This window comes from Acipenser ruthenus, chromosome 8, assembly GCF_902713425.1.
Source record: "Acipenser ruthenus chromosome 8, fAciRut3.2 maternal haplotype, whole genome shotgun sequence".
In the NCBI taxonomy this organism is placed as follows: domain Eukaryota; kingdom Metazoa; phylum Chordata; class Actinopteri; order Acipenseriformes; family Acipenseridae; genus Acipenser; species Acipenser ruthenus.
The window spans coordinates 7,656,638-7,675,383 of NC_081196.1; the positions used below are offsets into that span (position 1 = coordinate 7,656,638).

The 18,746-nt window shown below is 37.9% G+C and overlaps 1 protein-coding gene across 4 annotated transcripts in view; it reads left to right on the forward strand.

Moving 5' to 3' along the window:
• Positions 1 to 18,746, forward strand: part of LOC117972795 (beta-arrestin-1) — a 58,628-nt gene that overhangs the window by 18,498 nt on the left and 21,384 nt on the right. For all 4 annotated transcript variants that reach the window (XM_059028351.1, XM_059028353.1, XM_059028352.1 and 1 more), the window contains exon 2: positions 14,890 to 14,920. In XM_059028351.1, the coding sequence (XP_058884334.1) occupies positions 14,890 to 14,920 (31 nt within the window). The remainder of the gene's footprint in view (positions 1 to 14,889; positions 14,921 to 18,746) is intronic.

Genomic DNA, 18,746 nt, shown 5'->3' on the forward strand with positions numbered 1-18,746 from the left:
GTCATTTGTGAATATACTGCGGTAGCTAGAGGATGGATCATCGAAATGCAGGGACACCTAACTGTAGCCGGCTTGGGAATTGCCAGAGACGCGTGACCAATAAGTCCAGGTTTTCCATTAATTAAATAAATAAATAACTGCACGGTCGAATACATTCACCTGCAACGCAGGTTTGTGACTGTTAAATAAGCGACTGGATTCTTGATCTATAGGATTTCTCTGTGCCGTCTTAGGGTTGGTTCATACTTCAGGCGCAGACAGCTATAAAAGCTGTGCAGCTTCACTCTGACCAATGTTTACAGGTATTTTTGCTTCTAATTAATTAGTAAATAGGGCGTGACACTTTGGGAAATACCATGCGCAGTCATCTCAATTGTCCTATCACAATTCTGGACAAATTACCGCTGCTTTCTAAATGAGGTCCATAGTGTCTAAACTGGAGAATAAATTACTCAATGACCATCAACCTTATCTGGTGAGCGCCATGTAGCTAAATGGAAGTGTTCTCTGAACAGTGTAATTATTTTTGGATGCAAATATGCAAAAAACAATCACCATCAAATATGTAGCATACAGGAAACCACAATAATGATTTCTGAAAATGAGATAAAAGCTGTTTGCTAACTTTTTAGGCACTGCAATAAACATACCAAGTAACCCTGCAAAGGCATTATTGTCTGTAAGCGCTGGACTCCCAGTATATCTAGAATACAGGCTACCCTGAAAATCTTAGCTTTAGTTTGACCTTAGGAATCACTCAACAGCTCTTTCAAGAGTCCCACTGGGCAGGTAATAGCAGATTGAGATGAGAGCGTTGTTGACATGTTGCAGAGAGAAGGAAACATTTAGTATCAGAATGACAGATAGTAATTTCCAGAGGTGCTTGCAGGGGATTAAGAAGAGGGGCAGTAACACCACACAGTAAAACTCGGGGAACAATAGCTACAATTATCCAACTAAAAAAAAAAAAAAACACATTTCATAGGTCAATAAGTAATTCAAAGAGGTCACTATGTGTACTGTCCTTAATATCTATAAGAGCGACTGCATACGTTTAAATTAAAGCACTGTCTGGTCACTTTATGATTGGCAAAACTTCAGTTTTATCCCCACCAAAGTATGAAGTATGAATACCAGTGGAGGTAGCTGCTTTACCAGCTAAAGAAAATGTTACTATGTATTTTTCTGGTTTGCTAAACAAGTCAGATAAGGCAGGTGTTAAATATTATTATTATTTATTTCTTAGCAGACGCCCTTATCCAGGGCGACTTACAGTCGTAAACAAAAACACATTTCAAGAATCACAGTACAAGTAATAATCCAATTTGATATAAAAAATATATTTGATATGATCCCTTAGATATCTCCACCCAGTCACACTGCTAAACGTTATTGCATTAAGTACGACCTATTACACAACTAACACATATTAATGGTGTTTCGATTAAAAAAAAACAAAAAAAAAAACTATTAGCTCAAAATATTAATATGTGATTTATTATGGTATTCTGAGCGCTCCTCAAAATAAAAAAATAAAAATGAAAACAAAGGGTCCTATGTATACAACATACAGAACTTTTGGTTGTGCGTATCTTTCGTTAGTCTATCTAGCCAGGTAAGCTTTTTTCTCTGATCCTTATTTGTTTATTTTTTAAAGGGATACACATCTAAAAACAAACTTAACACACAAAAAACATATTAAACAGTATAATTTGATATATATCTATATATTTTCTTCCATTCAGAACGTGTTTTGCCTGGCCAGGCATACTGTTGTTCAAATAAAAAACAGCAGGTGGAACATTTATTTTTCTACATTATGTGGGTCTCGCCACATGGTACCAAACTAATTGCCTGTGTGATTCCTTACACTATTATTAATGTCTTTTTAAAATGTGAACTTTGGATATTATAAATGAGATCTACTTTTACAGCAACACCGCAATGCCAGTCCCGTAAATTGAGCACAAGTTACATACATCAAGATAATATTACTGCAGTAGATGCACAATATTAATTGGCTGTCAGTACTATAACAGTAATACTGGTATTATCAGTGTTACCTATTGGAGGACTATAGGATTTCTAGAGAGTTTAAACTTTTAACAACAGCCCTTCTGTTCAGATGTCCTGGTTTTTTGTACCTCAGAGGTGGTGATTCTACTGTTAACATTTCTCGAGCCAGGTGTAGGGTATTTAAGGGGTATTTAAGGAAAGCAGCCAGTCCCTTCAGGGTTGCTGCTGTGTGAAGGAGCCCGATTTGAAGGTCTGCTCAATTTGTAAAACTGTGTGTTTTTAGCCGGTAAACAGCTTAGCTGTCCGGCTCATTAAAGTTTCCTGACGTGTGTAGTCAGCACTCCAAAACAGAGCTAGGTGTTTTCTTTCATTTAGTTTTTTTTTTTGTTTATTAAACATAGAGCATCAGCGCTTTAAACCACCAGTTTTGGTCATTTTTAAAGGAGCAACGAACGACCGTGAGTGGAGGCTTACAATATATACAGTATATATGTTTCATATTGCAATTGTATTATTATATTTTTCTGAGTTTTGGAAGACTTCAATATTATCGATATCGACATCGAAATACGTGCATGACATTGATATACAATCTTCATGTCGTTGCCCACCCCTAGTTTATACGCTGTGTATTATGCAGATATCTATGAGTTATTTGTAATGGTAGACTGGTATTGTGATATCAGGCTTGTTTTTGTTGTGTAAACTATAATATCGTTTGGCAGTTAGCATGTCATCTTTTTTCTGGGGGGATGCTAATGTGTTTGGCATACATGGAAAGCAAACGGTGAGTTGAAGCAGCAATCCACTGATGAAACATGTTGTGTGTTTTCATGAACTACTGTCAGCTTAAGTAACTTTACAGGAAGAATACACCTGGATAAACAATGACAATTTTTGTAGTTACACTTTTGCTACGATTCCACCTTAGTACAGAACTGTCCCATTGCCATTGTACACCTGCCACTGCATTGATTACGGTTTTCTGTGAGAAAGGAAAACTAAAGGTCTCTGTGGTGTTGATATAAGATTCAAGTGCATATCTTAGACAGCAGCAGCACAGGTAAATGCATTAAATCAGACTGAGGTGTTAAACTTAGAAAATAATTATTTAAGCACTATCCATATGTTGGAAGCTGATTAAGCCACTATTATCTTGGATTCTTGGGGGATCAGTTTGAGACCAACATTGAGGTGAAACAGGCAGCCTGGAGAACACTTAACAATGTCTAAAGATTTTCAATATGAAGCAACTTTCCCATGTCTGCAGAATCAGTTACCCATGGCATCAGAAAAGGCTGGCATATTTGCCTGTTTCACCATCCATCATTACATTTGTAATTAATGTGTGATTGCTGATGCTCCAGTTTGCTTTTATTTCCAAAACACACTTTAATGGAACATGCCATGGGTCACAGACAATAGTTTTTTTTTTCTACTTATGATGCTCAAGAATTAGTATGTCAGAAGCAATGCGTCTACTGCATATTGGATTCAGAAATGGGAGATTCAATTGAAAAAGTAACAGGAATGAGAAGAAGGAAGACTCCACTTTCTCAATTGCGGAGAAGGAATTAAAAAGACAAATACAATGTTAGGTTACATAGCCATAAATATGGAATACAAGTCTGTGGAAGTTATTTGTTTGTCAGTATTATTTTGTAAGCGTCTCCAATCCGTTTCTGATTGTTGTCACTTGCTGGGATGCAGAAACAGGTCACTCTTATCAAATGTGTGGGTTTTGAACATTCATTTTTCTTATCAGCTTTTCTTCCTAAGCACTTTACCACATTTTCAAAGCATGCATTTATGTCTGGCCTACCAAACATCACACTTATAAGGAAGCTGACATAAGCAGAGGATTGAATGTACTCTATACAATTTTCTGGAACATCTCACAAAAGCTTAATTCATGGAAAATTCAAGGTTTTCTTTATAATTTCTTCTCCAATAGAAGTAATATGTCATTTAGCTTTAGCAGGATGAGGAGCTTGTTTTTATCTTCTCATATTGTAAACTAAAGGAATGAATGCCTCATTTCTAATGACAAATATCACATTCTTAATAAATGAATACAGACTTGAATGATGAGCTTTGTGGTTTTTGCAGACTTCTTTTATTACCTTTAACCCTCAATCATAACGAATGAAGAAGTAGTAGAAATAAACATAGTAATACAATTAAGAGTAAAGTTACATTAAGAAGTTAGTCACAGTTTAAGGATTTGTTTATAAAAACATCTATATATGTGTCTGTGACAGAGAGCAAATGAATCCTAATCAACAATCTCCCTCCCGACCTGTGAGGGCGCTGTTTAACCGGAGCAGAGTGCCCCGTAATGGATGGTTCGGCAGTTCATTCCAGGGTCAGTCGGAAGCCGGCCATCCAGGAAGGGGGCGGGGCCACAATACCAGAAGTCAGCGCCTTAATGCTGTAGGCGGTGTGTCAGTCATGGATTGTAGGAGACGTGATTGGCTGCGCCACCAAAAGAGGGCGTGACGGAGGGTCTTTAGGGGAAGTGGCCCCAATGATCTGTTCCTCCGTTATGGTTATGGACTAACCATGATGAAATTTGTGGCGGGCCGGATGCACCCACCCCCTCCCCCCGTCGCCAGTTGCCCTTCCTTGAATTCATAGCAATGACTTCTTCACTTTGCACAGTGAACACGAAAATATGAGCACTTTAATTATTTCAACACTGTATCCAAACTGTAATAACACAAAATGCCAATGAGGGTTTATTGATTGAGTAGACTTTAGCTATATATCACTATCGCAGGACACTATTACACACTTTCCTTTTTGCACCCGCCTATGTCGCCTACCCCTAATGCTGGGCCTTTTAGTGCTATTAAAGCACTAGAGGCTGTCTGAAGATCCACCACAGCCAGGAATTGAATTCTAGGAAGATGTGAATCTATACAATAAAGATGAGCTGCCTAATTTTGAAGTGAAACATTTAAAATCATTTACAATGCATTTTTCTGTTAGAGAAGGGAAACCAGCAATTTTCCTCTCTTGCTATGCTGCAGTAACTGATTAATTTTCAACTAATTTGAGCCTTTTGGCATTGGACACCCCCCAGAAATGTAATTAGCAAATTAAAACTAAAGGTTCTGTGTCTTGGTCAGTCTGTCTTTCAAAGACTCCTGATTTAACAGATTCTGTTGCATAAATAATGACCCCACTGGCTGTCATCCAAGCTGAACTTCAGCCCAGAGGAAGCAGCTGCTCAGTAAACCTGGCACCTAAGTTCTAGCAGGTGTCTCTTTTCTTGAAACTCTTGGACATTGGTGATGTAGCTATAGCTCTGCATATAAAAAGATTTCCAGTTGGAAGTCTCTAGTATTCAGAGGCATTTGTATATCAGAGATACAGTTCTAATTAATGTGTTAGTGTTAAACAGCAGAGGCCATCTGCAGTTGCTATGCCAACCGTTGCTAATGGAGTTAACATCTGCATATGCTGCCTTATTGAAAGTCTAATGTACCCCTTTGTTTACTTCCTGACAGTAGCACTGGGAGAACTTTGATCTTCAAACTCTTTTGAGGTTAGATGAATATGGTTAATGGTCAGCTAGGCTGATGAAATTTAATTATTTTTATTATTATTTTAATTCAGTAATAATTAATTAGCTGAAAATATGAGCTGTTGTGACTTTGATAGCATGGCTAAATTATTATTTTAGTGATAAAAAAAGTACGATTGCATTTCCTCTGCAGTGTCATTTTTGCCTGTGTACTCTTTGTGTTCAACTGTTTTTGGCTGTTGGGTTGTGTAATAGGGTTGTGAGAATTTGCTGCGAGCCATTGAGAGAGAGCGGAGGGTTGATGTTGAAACACATCACTGGCGCTCCCGGATTTATTTACAAAAAAAAAGGGAAACAAAACGTATGGCTGTACCAACAATGATGTACAGAGCACGGGCGAGTATACACCATCCAAGTGTAAGTGAAGAAAAAAACTAAAATGCAAAATAAAACACAGTGGGAAACAGCTAGAAATAAAAGCCTACCAACAAACGGTGTAGCGCTGCTCCCACTAAAAAGGAGGTGCCACTGAAGGAACCTCCGCTGACACACCTTGGTACACTTAAACAGGATTTAAAAATCCCCTAAACTAATCCCTAACACTAGAAAGAAAAATCACGACCACGGTTCCGCATGCGGTGGTCCGTGATTTGTTTGTTATAGTTTACTCACTGTAAATGTAGAAGCTTTGTTGTCTGGGTAGTGTGGGCTGTCCTGCCCTGGCTCAACAGCCTGGAGGTGTGTCAGTAGCTCCCTTTTATAGCGAGATGCTCCGCCGGGATGTGCCCATCTGCTTGTTAGGAATTTGCAGCCTGCCAAACCCAGCTGCCATTCCCCGTTATCAAACACAGCAGGCAGCATGTCTCAGGACATCTGGCTCTCTTTTTAACCAATTAAACTAATAACAATAAACACAAGAAAATGAAAACAAAATACAAAACACACTATAGACCCATGTGCAGGGTGATTCACATATTCCTTATCAGCTCTGAACATGAGACAGAGAAGCGGACAAAATGAGACAGGGACCCTTTAAGCTCCTTGCACTTTATACTCAGGAAAATACTTTTGTCAGGAACACAACATATATTAGTCGGTAACAGTGTAGCATTGGTTTGAACTGCTTTTTAATGAAGGACATGCCTTTTGGAGACCTCATATGGTTCAATTTAATTTAATTTAATTAATCGTGATGCCCTGTTCAGTTTGGACTTTTAAAGTTGCTAAAAGGTTGTATTCTTTCAGCTCAATTCAATGAAAGCTTCTTCCTGGAGCTTTAGCAGACACCTGCAGTGGATTGATTCCAATTCGTGTTTCTATGTCGTCTGTTTCTGCTTGTCCCTTGGGATGTACAAAAATGAGAATATACCCCCTTATTAAAAGCTCTTTTTTTATGTCCATGTCGATAATACCAAGCCATCCGATGGCAGCTCTTGCTTTTATGCATTGCTTTTATGTATTCACTAAATGTAATGACACGTGTCAACTTTTATCGTCATGTTAAGAGATTAAAACTATGAGCATGTTGCTGCTTCCTGAGGTTTAGGTCAGGTAGTCACATAAAAAAATATATAATAATTGAGGCTCGGATGTAAATCTGATTTAATTAAACAGGTTTCTCTCTGTTTCTGTTTGAGCACAGTAAAACACGCCTATTTGACTGTGCAGTTTTGTGAACCTACTGCCAATCAAATACAGTCATGTTTGCTTGGATATGGTAACTTATCTCTGATGAACTAAAAACGTAAACAACATTACTTAAAACAGAACTAACCAAGAAAAAACAGAGCATTCATTCAAGTTGAAATACAAAGGGACATCAGATTATGCTTTTAAAAATTAAAGCAGTAAGTTATTTTACTAAGTAATTACCACCCCCTAGCATCAACCAAATCTGTTCCTCGTGACAGGCTATTGTGCCACATACTGTCAATGGAAGCCTTTAGGGTCGTTTTATATATATCAGCCAGGATCAACAAGTTCTTGCTCAAATTATCTGACTATGTTGTTGTTGTTGTTGTAGAGGTGTGTACTAATTAATTTTCTAGAACAGTCACTTAATTAACAGACTGAGTAGCATCCTGGACAAGCAGCAGGCTTCTGAACAAGTCAGATACCACTGGGGAAAAAAACAGACAAGATTTCTCAGGCTGGACAGCATATTGAATTGTAACAGAGGGATTACCTGCTTCTTGGAAACGATTTCATTAATTATGGTGTTTGGGTGTAAGTAATTGCCTGTCCTTTATATACCTAGGGCATCAGTGTGGAGTAGTGATTAGGGCTCTGGACTCTTGACCGGAGGGTTGTGGGTTCAATCCTAGGTGGGGGACACTGCTGCTGTACCCTTGAGCAAGGTACTTTACCTAGATTGCTCCAGTAAAAACCCAACTGTATAAATGGTTAATTGTATGTAAAAATAATGTAATTATATGTAAAAATAATGTGATATCTTGTAACAATTGAAAGTTGCCCTGGATAAGGGCATCTGCTAAGAAATAAATAATAATAATACCTGTTGTTAATTATATACTATATTAATGTATATACTAAAGTGTTTTATTTTAAGGTAACTTAATAAAAATACAATTAAAAGTTGCATTTGTTTATGTCTACAAGTTCAACGACCAACAAAGAGTATACAAGTTATATTTATTGAACTGTGGGTGCTAGCGCTATGTATAATATAATTTATTATACCATTTTATATCTGCTTGATGCTGGCACAACATTTGGAAACCTTTCGTACCTGTCTGTAATTTAATCAGTTTCATGGAAACAGTTATGATTACGGTAGTCAAGGTTTCGGATAAAAATAGTGAATAATACAAAATGACTTTTGATATTATTTCAGAATCATGGTTATCAGTGGTAATTATTGCCTGACCATATGTGTCACAAATGTCAAGTGTCAGTTATTCATGCTGAGATGTAGTCTTAATAAGTAACTTCACTAGAATTTTAAAATCACACCTAATTGGATTCTCTTTCCTAGTTCTAAAACTGCAGTGTGGAGTAGTGGATAGGGCTCTGGACTCTTGACCGGAGGGTTGTGGGTTCAATCCCCAGTTGGGGGACACTGCTGTTGTACCCTTGAGCAAGGTACTTTACCTAGATTGCTCCAGTAAAAACCCAACTGTATAAATGGGTAATTGTATGTAAAAATAATGTGATATTTGTATAATGTGATATCTTGTAACAATTGCAAGTCGCCCTGGATAAGGGCGTCTGCTAAGAAATAAATAATAATAATACTAATAATAAAACTAAGCCAAGTGAAACTATTAGCTCCTGCCACCTATGTTTATATAGTCTGTAAGGAAATGTAATGGGTGCTTACAAATGGATACAGTGTAATTGATGACAGCGTTAAAGCTTAACAGATGGGGAACTGAAGTTATTACTGTAGGTGGTGTTTTAAATGCTTTATTCAGGCAGAGGTCTACAGTGGTTGACGTCTACTGAGGCAGGATGCGTATTCTTTCACATAACCTCTGTACTAGTGTTAAAAGCTTTATGGTCCAGGCTCAAAGCAAATGCCCTGCTATTCTCTGAGTGTGTAACTCACTGACAGACACATTTCTCACTGATTGAGGTTAAGAGCTTGCATTGCATTAAAAAGATCAGTGGACCTACAAAGATGTTTAGTGTAGGAGGTCCTCTGGATGATATGCAGATGAGTGCAGTTTGTTGGGTGGGAATGGCAAAATGTGTATATGATTCATCTGGTCCGAAATGCTCTGGGAACAACCATACATTTAATAACATCTGTTGTATAGAGAATATTATTCCAATTGTCCTGCTGTGGGACTGAATAGCAATCTGATAGTGACTTTAAGGTTAGGATTAAGTTACAGGTTTGGGATAAAATTGTGATTTAAGTTGGGTACGTTCTGATCCAGGGCATTTTGCTCTGGATGAAGCATCAATCTGCAGTAAATGCTGAGCTACATTTGTGTGTTTGGCTATGACAGGTGTTGTTTGAGATGATGGTATCAGTCGCTATCCCTTTTGCTTAGCTGTGAAGGGAAGAGATTGTTTGGGTGTTTGCCTAAAATCCCTGTAGGATTGTTTTACCTTATTATTCCACACATTGGGGCTAACAGTGTGTCTAATTTACCAATTGGTTGAAATTAAATATATTTGTTCACAGCATATATCTGAAAAATCTATGGGCTTAATACAAATCCAGTCTTTAACAGTGCAGTAAATGTAGGAAGCAGCATGATATTTTTCCCCTCTTGCCAAATGGAATGCCAAAAATTAAAGTGTGACAGGGTAGCGTTGCGGGCCCAGAAGGTATCGGCAGGGACAGAGACTCAGAAACAAGGAAGCTGCAGTTAAAGCACGGCTGCACACTTTAATAAATAAAATAACACAACGTGCAAACAAAAAGGCACATGGGCCAAAACAAAGGTTTAAACACAAACAAAACTGTTCAGGCTGGGCAGAGCCTTCACTGAACTTTATGAAACCAAAAACCCCAACTAGACACACAATAACAAACTGTACACTCACCAACTCCCTCCACCAAACAGAGGATATTTTCTCCCTTTTTTATACCATGTGGCTGGAGCCTAATTATCATAAATTATTCAGTTAGCTCCAGCCACATTCTCACATGTATTTTAGCAGGGATAGGAAATTAACCCCATCCCTGCCAACCACCACCAAAACACCACAAAACAATATTATTTTCAGGCAGGGCCCTGCCCTGCCACATAAAGTAATAAAAAAATAAATCCGTAAGTGCCGTTGGTATTGTATGTCATTTAAATGGTGCTCATCTAGTTCTGTTAGCAAACATGATTTGATAGTCTATCTCTCCATGATAAGACTAGGGACTTTTTTTTTTTACCACAGTGAAATATAGAAAGTTGTCAGATATATCTCAGTTGGCAGTTCTGGCATATGCAGAACCATGCACATTTGTCTGAATATGGGGGTACACCCGGCCCCTGTGCTCATTTTGTGTTTGTTTTGTCTATTGTTGTATTTGATTTAAATGTATCTGTGCATGGGTGTTTTAGGTCGGCAGGGAAGGGTTAATTGCCTTCCCTGCCAAATCACGTGTAGAATGTACCTGAGCCCGATTGAATGATTAACAAGCAATCAAGCTCAGGCACAACTGCACAAAAGAGGCAAGAACCTCTCAGTCTAGGTTGACTGTTCAGGGCGTAAAAACAAGATAGACGTGAGTTAAAAAGAAAGATAAACAATTCTATATACTATAAACAATTCTAATACTCGTGCTGGATTTGGAGCAGCTGGATTTGGACCAGCACGATTCTTGTTTGTTTCAGTGTTTGTTTTGTAGTTTGGTTTGTTTGTTTTGACCACTGCGCTTCACTTGCAGTACTGCGTCTATTTCCTGGTCTGACGTCACCACCAAGGTAATACAAATGTTTCTGCTTTTTTTTTTGTTTCTCTTAACTCTACATGTACCATAGTGATGTCCAAGGGTGTAACCTGGTATTCATTATATACAGGACCATTCTGGGTAGATAGTTGACAAGCTCCCTAAAATAAAATCCTTTGATTGGAATACATGTTTATTTTATTATAGTAATACTACAGTACCTGAGAGCTGGCTCAGACAAGAATTCAGTATTTATTTCGCCAAGGCTTAATGTACCTGAACATTTCCATTAAATATATAAACATGACCTGCACAAAAGTCACTTCATAATGAATGGATGTGCTGTGAATTGAATAGGCCAGCAGAGGTCTCTGAGTAATAGTTATTTCTTGGGGAAGCAGCATCTCTGTTCTGCACACCAAGTGAATCTATACATAAACCAACTCCCAAGCACAACTGTACCCCAAACCTTAACGTTGGATAAAATACTATCCTTGAAGTGACTATCAGATTGTAAAAGTGCTTCAGCCGTAAAATGAAATCACATTTTCTGTAGGGCAGATGCTATTCAAAGTGTGAATGCTTCCAGAGTACGAATCTATGGCCGTTGTTTTCTTTTGATAATTTCCCAACTGCTGGGTGTTTTCATCCTTTACTTTTAAGCTGGAAGCACCATGTCTGTTATCAGCAAACTGGATGATTTATGTTACTTTAGTATTTTAACTGTGTTAATTTAATTTCTCTGCAGCTGGATGTTTTCAGGGCTGAATGGAATACTGTATTTTATTTGCTAATAGTTATTGTATTGCCTCTGGGGGGGGGACGGGACGGGACATAACTGAAACAACATCTTCATCACTTTCCCTGAATATGGTGGTTCTTGCTGTGAACCAGACAGCTAGATACAAAAAGGCATTTCATTGCATACAGTTGATTTAAATACCTGTCTCCCTAGGGCCAGCTCTAATGACGCCAATGGTGAAATTTACAGCAGTAGCTATTACTGCCTTTTAACCCTAACAGTTACAATTATATTGTTTCCATTTTAGTTATGTTACATGTGTTTTTGCCAAAGTTTCCAATACACTTATTTAAGGTTATTATAGCTACATCTATTAAGGTTTTCACTCTGCGTATACAGTATGAAATGGATTGTGTGCTAAAGAGGATCTCAAATTACAATCAAATTAATGTCTCTCTTGTTATTTGTCCCCTTGATTTTAGAACCAGAGAGTGACTCTACAATAGAATTTTGGAGGTCTGTGACAAGGATGTGCCAAGGGGTGCAATAATACAATGTCCAGACTCAGGTTTCGCTCCCAAAACTGTCCGTGTTTTATTACATTTTCACAAACGCAAAAATAAACTCTCAAAAATAAAGCAGGTCGCCCTTATACCAGCAATGGTATAGGGCAAGCAAAAACACGGCGGGTTTCAGTCCTAAACAAAAATAAACAAATCAAAATAAAACACTCCGATGACCACAATTCCGCTGTGCACAAAACTGTGCTCTCGGTGTGCTTGTTTGTGAGGATCAGGTAGCTCTCAGTGCTGTGCAGTGGTACAGTGCTTCCGGGTATTCGCTGTTCTCAGTGGCTACAGCTCTGGTCTCCGCAGCCCTCCTCTGCTGCTGTGAACACAACAAAAACAAAATGCAGGCTTTGGCTGCTTAGTAAGTCATTCAGCGTAAGGGGTGTACTCGCGTAGCTGTGTCCCGTTTGTACTATCTAACTCCTCCCTGCAATCAGCCCGGCGCCCTGGTGTAACCAATCGCTGCCTGGCCCTCAGTTGATCGCATGGGAATCATTTCAAGTATGCACAGCTGCGTCCTTCCTCCAAGAGCGCCGACTTCCTGTTTCCACCCACTGTCGAGTCGACCCATCTACGGAGAAGTGTACTACCAACCTTACACGGCACTCTTTCTGATCTGGAAGGAGGTTTACAGCATCAATTCTTTCTCTCTTTATCACAAGGTCCATTGAATAGATCATTTTTCCAAAGAAGTCTTAGGGGAGCCAAAAGGCAGGCATGTAACAATGAAACAATGTCACAGTCATTCAAACTTCAAATTGAAAAGAACTAGGGGACCTTTCTGAAAACATAACCCTTTAGTGTAGATTTAACGCAAAAACAGAACTATCAGTACCTCATGTTGTCTTAACTAGAGTGGTAGGCATGTATCGAACAGGCACCTCACATTTCAGAGTCCCTTTTAAGTAAAATTGAATTAATCAACTGAGCTTTTAGTCGTAATAAGACATATAAACAGTGCATAGGAAATCAATTGCAGTATCTCGATGAAGAAGTGATAGAGGGCCACAGTGTACCAACTAGCAAGCAGATAGGTTGGATATTTTGTTTGCTAATATCTGTGATAAAATGTTAAATATACAAGTGATATGTCCAGCTGACAATGCATAATACTGGAGTTTGAGGATGCAGAACAGTCAAATTGAAATTTCCATTTAAAACCTTTGCCACAGTCACAACATACAAGCAGCACTGTAAATGTAAATGTAAATGTTAGTAAAGGGCAATGCATTGTAGTTCAAAATGTAATCCTAAAATATATCATCTGCATTATTTTCCTGAGAGCCATAGCAAAAGTACCAGTTTTCTAGTATAAGTCTTCTGCGTATATATACAAGATGTTGTCCTGCTTTGAAATTGGGGGCCTACTTCATTGTCCAGTTTGAACAATTTTTAGATGGGGGAAAATAGCACTAGATCACCTATCATAAGCTAGTTCCTCTTAGTTTTGTAACATTATCAGTGTGCTTTTTGCAAAACCAAACTTTTAGCTAAACAAAGTAGTACCACACTTAAATACTCCAAATGTTTGTTATAAAATGTGCATTGAGATTTCTGTTTCCTCTGTTACTGATGAGCTGGCAGTTTTCTCCATGTTCTGCCACTTTACTATCATGTGAAAGCTAGCAGCTATTTCAATGTGGGTCACTTCAACAACATATTGCTGTGACCTAGAATTAACAGTGATGTAACTCCTAACTGAGACAGCATTGGCTGACAAATTACTGTTTGCTGCACTTAACTAAACTAAACAACAGAACTAAACAAAAAGAGAAACTACCAGTAAAAAAATAGCAGAAGACTTGGTTTACCGAAAAGCACTGTGTGGGCTATTATTGACAAACACAGGAAAACAGGAACTACCGCAACTAGCAAAATCTGGAGGCTAACCAAATGTATGTACACTAAATATTCCCAATTTTTTCTGCAAAAGACACAACTTTATTATTTAGTTTTCATGAGGTAGTATTTATATTACGCGCTTAGTGTGGAAATACATAAAAATATAATTCTGTAAGGGAAATGTAGAGTTTAGTGACAGGGCTTCAGACTGATTGACTCCTTTGGTATGAAAACAACTTGACGGCGTCATACGCCTGACACTGATGCTTTGACGTGACGCGCTTGATGTGAAAAGACCTTAACCGAAAACAATCATTTCATAGTATATAAAAAGCAAAAGCACCGAAAAAAATGATTTACATAAAACTCGAAAATAAGCACAGAAAAACGACATTTATAAAAACCAAACAGAAGGTCTAATCGTAACACAAAACCTGAAGGAGGTGAAACAAAGATAGCTGTGGTTGTGGAATCTCAAATGGAGTATGATGAAGCATTCAGTCAATGTCAGTTCATGAGTAATCACCATCCCCAAAGATTTCACTCTGGTACCTGAACCTCACTGGCGGTGTGCTTTCAGATGCTGAAGCTTTTCAAAATTTCTATTCAGTGGTTCAATTCTACTGTACAATCAATATTTGTATTTTAAACCTTTTTGCAACATTACAAATAACCTTGTACATAACTAATAATTTCAGAAAGCTAATTAGTCCTATTTGCAACATGTGTATGAGAGCAAACACTAAAACCATCAAGCCACATTAGCCACGGGTTCTGTGTGTTTTCCAAAAGTAAACTATTAAGTATATTTTCCTTTTTCTTTCTCTTTCAGAGTCTTTAAGAAAGCAAGTCCAAATGGAAAGGTAAGCAAGCTCTTCTTCCACCCGGCTGTTATTTATTAATCTGTTTTATTTTGACACTTGTGTTGCATTATTTTTGGCACAATGTTTGGTTATTATCTTCTGTATGTTCTCAAGCCTGATATAAAAGCACTCTGCAAGTTAGTCTCACATTTATATCAAGATCAGTCCAGGAATATTGTCCCAGTATTGTACTGTATTCTGGACCTCTGTCGATAAGGTACACAGTGATGTTTCTTGTGGTGCCAGTGGATACCCCTCAGACTAAATAGCAAATAACATTGATAACATATAACATCCAAGTGCATTAAAGCCTACACTTTGAAAATCTCACAAGGATGCACAGTTGACATACTGTTATGTAAGTAACATAGATTCAATGCATGCTAATGTGTCAAGTAGTGCTCTTTTTTAATTTTCTTGGATTTCTTTCACTTTTGCTTATGATACCTTATTATACTACAACCATATTGTGGGTTATGTAATGCTGAATAATACACTGATGTGTAAAGGTCGAACTCCCGCGAAATGAACTACCCTTGCATTTCAGATTATAGTAATGGATGTTAATAGGTTCTGCATCAAAAGAATCAAAACCAATCCAGCAACTATTGCAATGATGTATTCAGCATTATGAAGCAGGTTAGGTGGGTATTCTGGTTAGGTTAGGTGGTATTCTGCATTCAGAGCGGGTGATTAATGACTGTAAAAAAGCTTGTTTGTTGCAACTCCCCTGTAATGTTGCTGAAGCTGACACCCTGGGATCCTTCAAGAAGCTGCTTGATGAGATTCTGGGACCAATAAGCTACTAAAAACCAAACAAGCATGATGAGCCGAACGGCCTCCTCTCGTTTGTAAACTTTCTTATGTTCTAAAGGGTCATCCCAGAGGCGTAAAAGAATAAAAGGCAGTTGTGCTCTGAATTTTAACAACATTGATTTCACAAGAAATGACTCACTCACCATGGAGTTCCTTCAGATGATATTTCATGTTGCATGAGCTAACATCATGCAGGCAGTTTCTACTGTTTTGCACAGATCTGAAGGATACTTGAAGTGTCCCGAGCCGACTGATTTAAAATGGTATCTCAAAGTCTGTGATAATTTATCTAATCTGTCCCCCAGCTTGCATAATGTTTTTTGGGGATGTTTTGTGCAGCTGAGATTAGTTTTCTTGTCAATATATAATGACATTTTCTATGCATGTTGGTTGAATTTAATATTATTGAGCTGTAGTTCCTGCACATGGCAGTGTCCATTACACCATGTAATGTAAATGACTTAATTTCATGATTTATTTCCAATTCAATGTCTTAAGCCACAATGCATTGTAGAGCAACCTAACAGAGCAAAAATAACTACATATAATGTATGTGTGTGTGTTTTGGTCCCCACCTTAATGATACTCACTGTCCTATTTATTTTAAATCCACCTTAATGACACTCGCTGTCCTATTTATTTTAAATATGCCCACCCCTTGTTATATCGCCCCTCGCTATACTGCGGATTCGGATATATTGCGGTTCTGGAGTTGGCTTCCCATTTTCACTGTTAACTGCTTATGCCTTTGCTGCAATATACATAGGTACTTAGAATTACTGTTCATTTTATTTCCTACTGCACATCACAAACAATAATATACAAAACAATTAAAAACAAAGCATTAATATTGTACTGATGATATACACACGTATTGCACAATAACACAAAGCAAATTAAATATCTACTTACTGAAGCGTTTTTTATTTTAGCCAGCGAGGTGTTCACATGTGGCAGCAATACACTAGCAAAAGTCACAAGGCAATGACGTCAGCTCCCTAGCAGCAAGCCTCCTATGTTGGGAGTGGATTCTTTCAATGCAGCGGGTTTGTGCATTTGAGAAAGGAGAGGAAGACTCATGAAATTAATTGGAGACTGAAGTTGATGAGAAGCAATTACCCTCCACAGTACAAATTAAAATGGTGTGCTGCTTTTTACATGAAGAATGAGAAGAGGACTTAGATTGGACCCTGACGCCCCCCAAAAAAGAAGGGAGTGGTTGTACAGTATTTGTTTGTTAGCCTATTTGTTTTTCTATGGGTCTCTCGCTATATCGCGGCCCTCAATATATAGCGGATTTATACTGGACCCCGACACCCGCGATATGTGGGTGGTGTACATTATTATTATTATTATTATTAAATTAATATATAGCACAACTTTGTCCCCCAACACCAACTGCTACATTGGAATAGAAAAGCAACAACGTGGTCCAGGGTGGGGGTGGGAGTGGCTCCCGTACAGTAGAGCAACTATCATTGTATAAGAACATAAATTATTTGTATTATGTTTAAGAAGAAACTTCTGCAGCACTCTTTGCAGAGCTAAGGATGCAGTCACAGCAAGTAGAAGCTTCTTGTTAAAATCACATTGTTCTCTATTGCTGTGCATTACTGCTGTGCAAATAGATGCTTTGATCGCGTTGTCTTGCGGAATGCTAATCTAGACACCAGAAGGAAATATTAGGGTGAAGGCAGAATGATGTCCTTGATGCTAACAAGGTCTCGAACTCTTGTCTGAACCGTCTGTAGCTTTCATGATTGCTCACTATAACATTGCCCAACAACGGAGATGATAATAACAGGCTGCAACAGTCCTTGAAGAGGCAGGATCTTTGTTGAGAATATGAAACAGGAAAGGATGACTCATCTTTGGGCTGCAGTTTTGTAGCTTTTAGATCTGTTTAGCTAATGCCAAGCACTGGTAGTTTGCCTTTATGCAAAACCTGTGCCTTTTCCTGCAGCTCTTCATGCTTTCCCCAAATTGACCCTGAATACTTAAGGATTTCTATAATATTAGCATGGGGTGTTCAGGCTTCTGGAGGTGAGGGAGCTGTGTGTAGAATTTAAATGATATTTATGAGAGATGACTCATCAGATTTTCAGCAATGCAGGGAATCAGTTAGTGGTTGATAAAAGGTGGAAAATAGACCTAATTCTTAAACCAATAAATATTTTACACTTGACATGAGGGTCAGTGTGATTGATGGAGGCTGTTCCTGAGCATACTCTAAACATGTATATCTATCCATTGCATCTATCTTACTGTCTTCAATGCCTATAAATTGTTTTAGTTTGTTTCTTTCACATTTTCTTTTGAACATGACTTCATATTTTCTAGTTATTCTCTATTGTTTTAATGAGCCAATCCTAAATTAAGAAATCTGAACCATCCACTCCTGTTTTGAGGTAAAATGTTTAAAATGTCAGGTTGTCCACAGTTTAAATAGAATCTATTGTATAGAGAATATATGTAATTTTGCAATATGTTGGTGACTTTAAGGTTATAATTAACTCTAAGTAAGGATACAACTGTTAGGATTCTGAGAGGTCTGCAATTTTTGCATTTTTGTTTTTGCAGGTTAGCTGTCCTGAATATATTTATTATACTGTACTGTATCATCACACTGGAGTCCAGATCATTTCTTGAAATTTATTTTTTGTTTTTACGACTAAGTCGCCTTGGGTAAGGGCATCTGCTAATAAATAAATAATAATAATAATAATTTAAGGTGGTCAACTACAGTGGCACAAATTTGCCCCCCCCCCCCCCCCCCCCCCCCCCCACGTTATCAATAGACGTTAAAAACTATGGCACTATCGATTGTGTGTTGGTAAAAGGAGACAAAATGAGTCAAAATGAATTCAAATTTGGTTCGGGTTTTTCAATGTTGCTAATGGCTACTGCTAAATATGCAATGCATATTATGCTATACTATCTAAGATAGTGGAAATCCTTTAAGAAACTAATGTACTGTATAATGGGAGTTTTTGGCTGGTATTAAATTCAC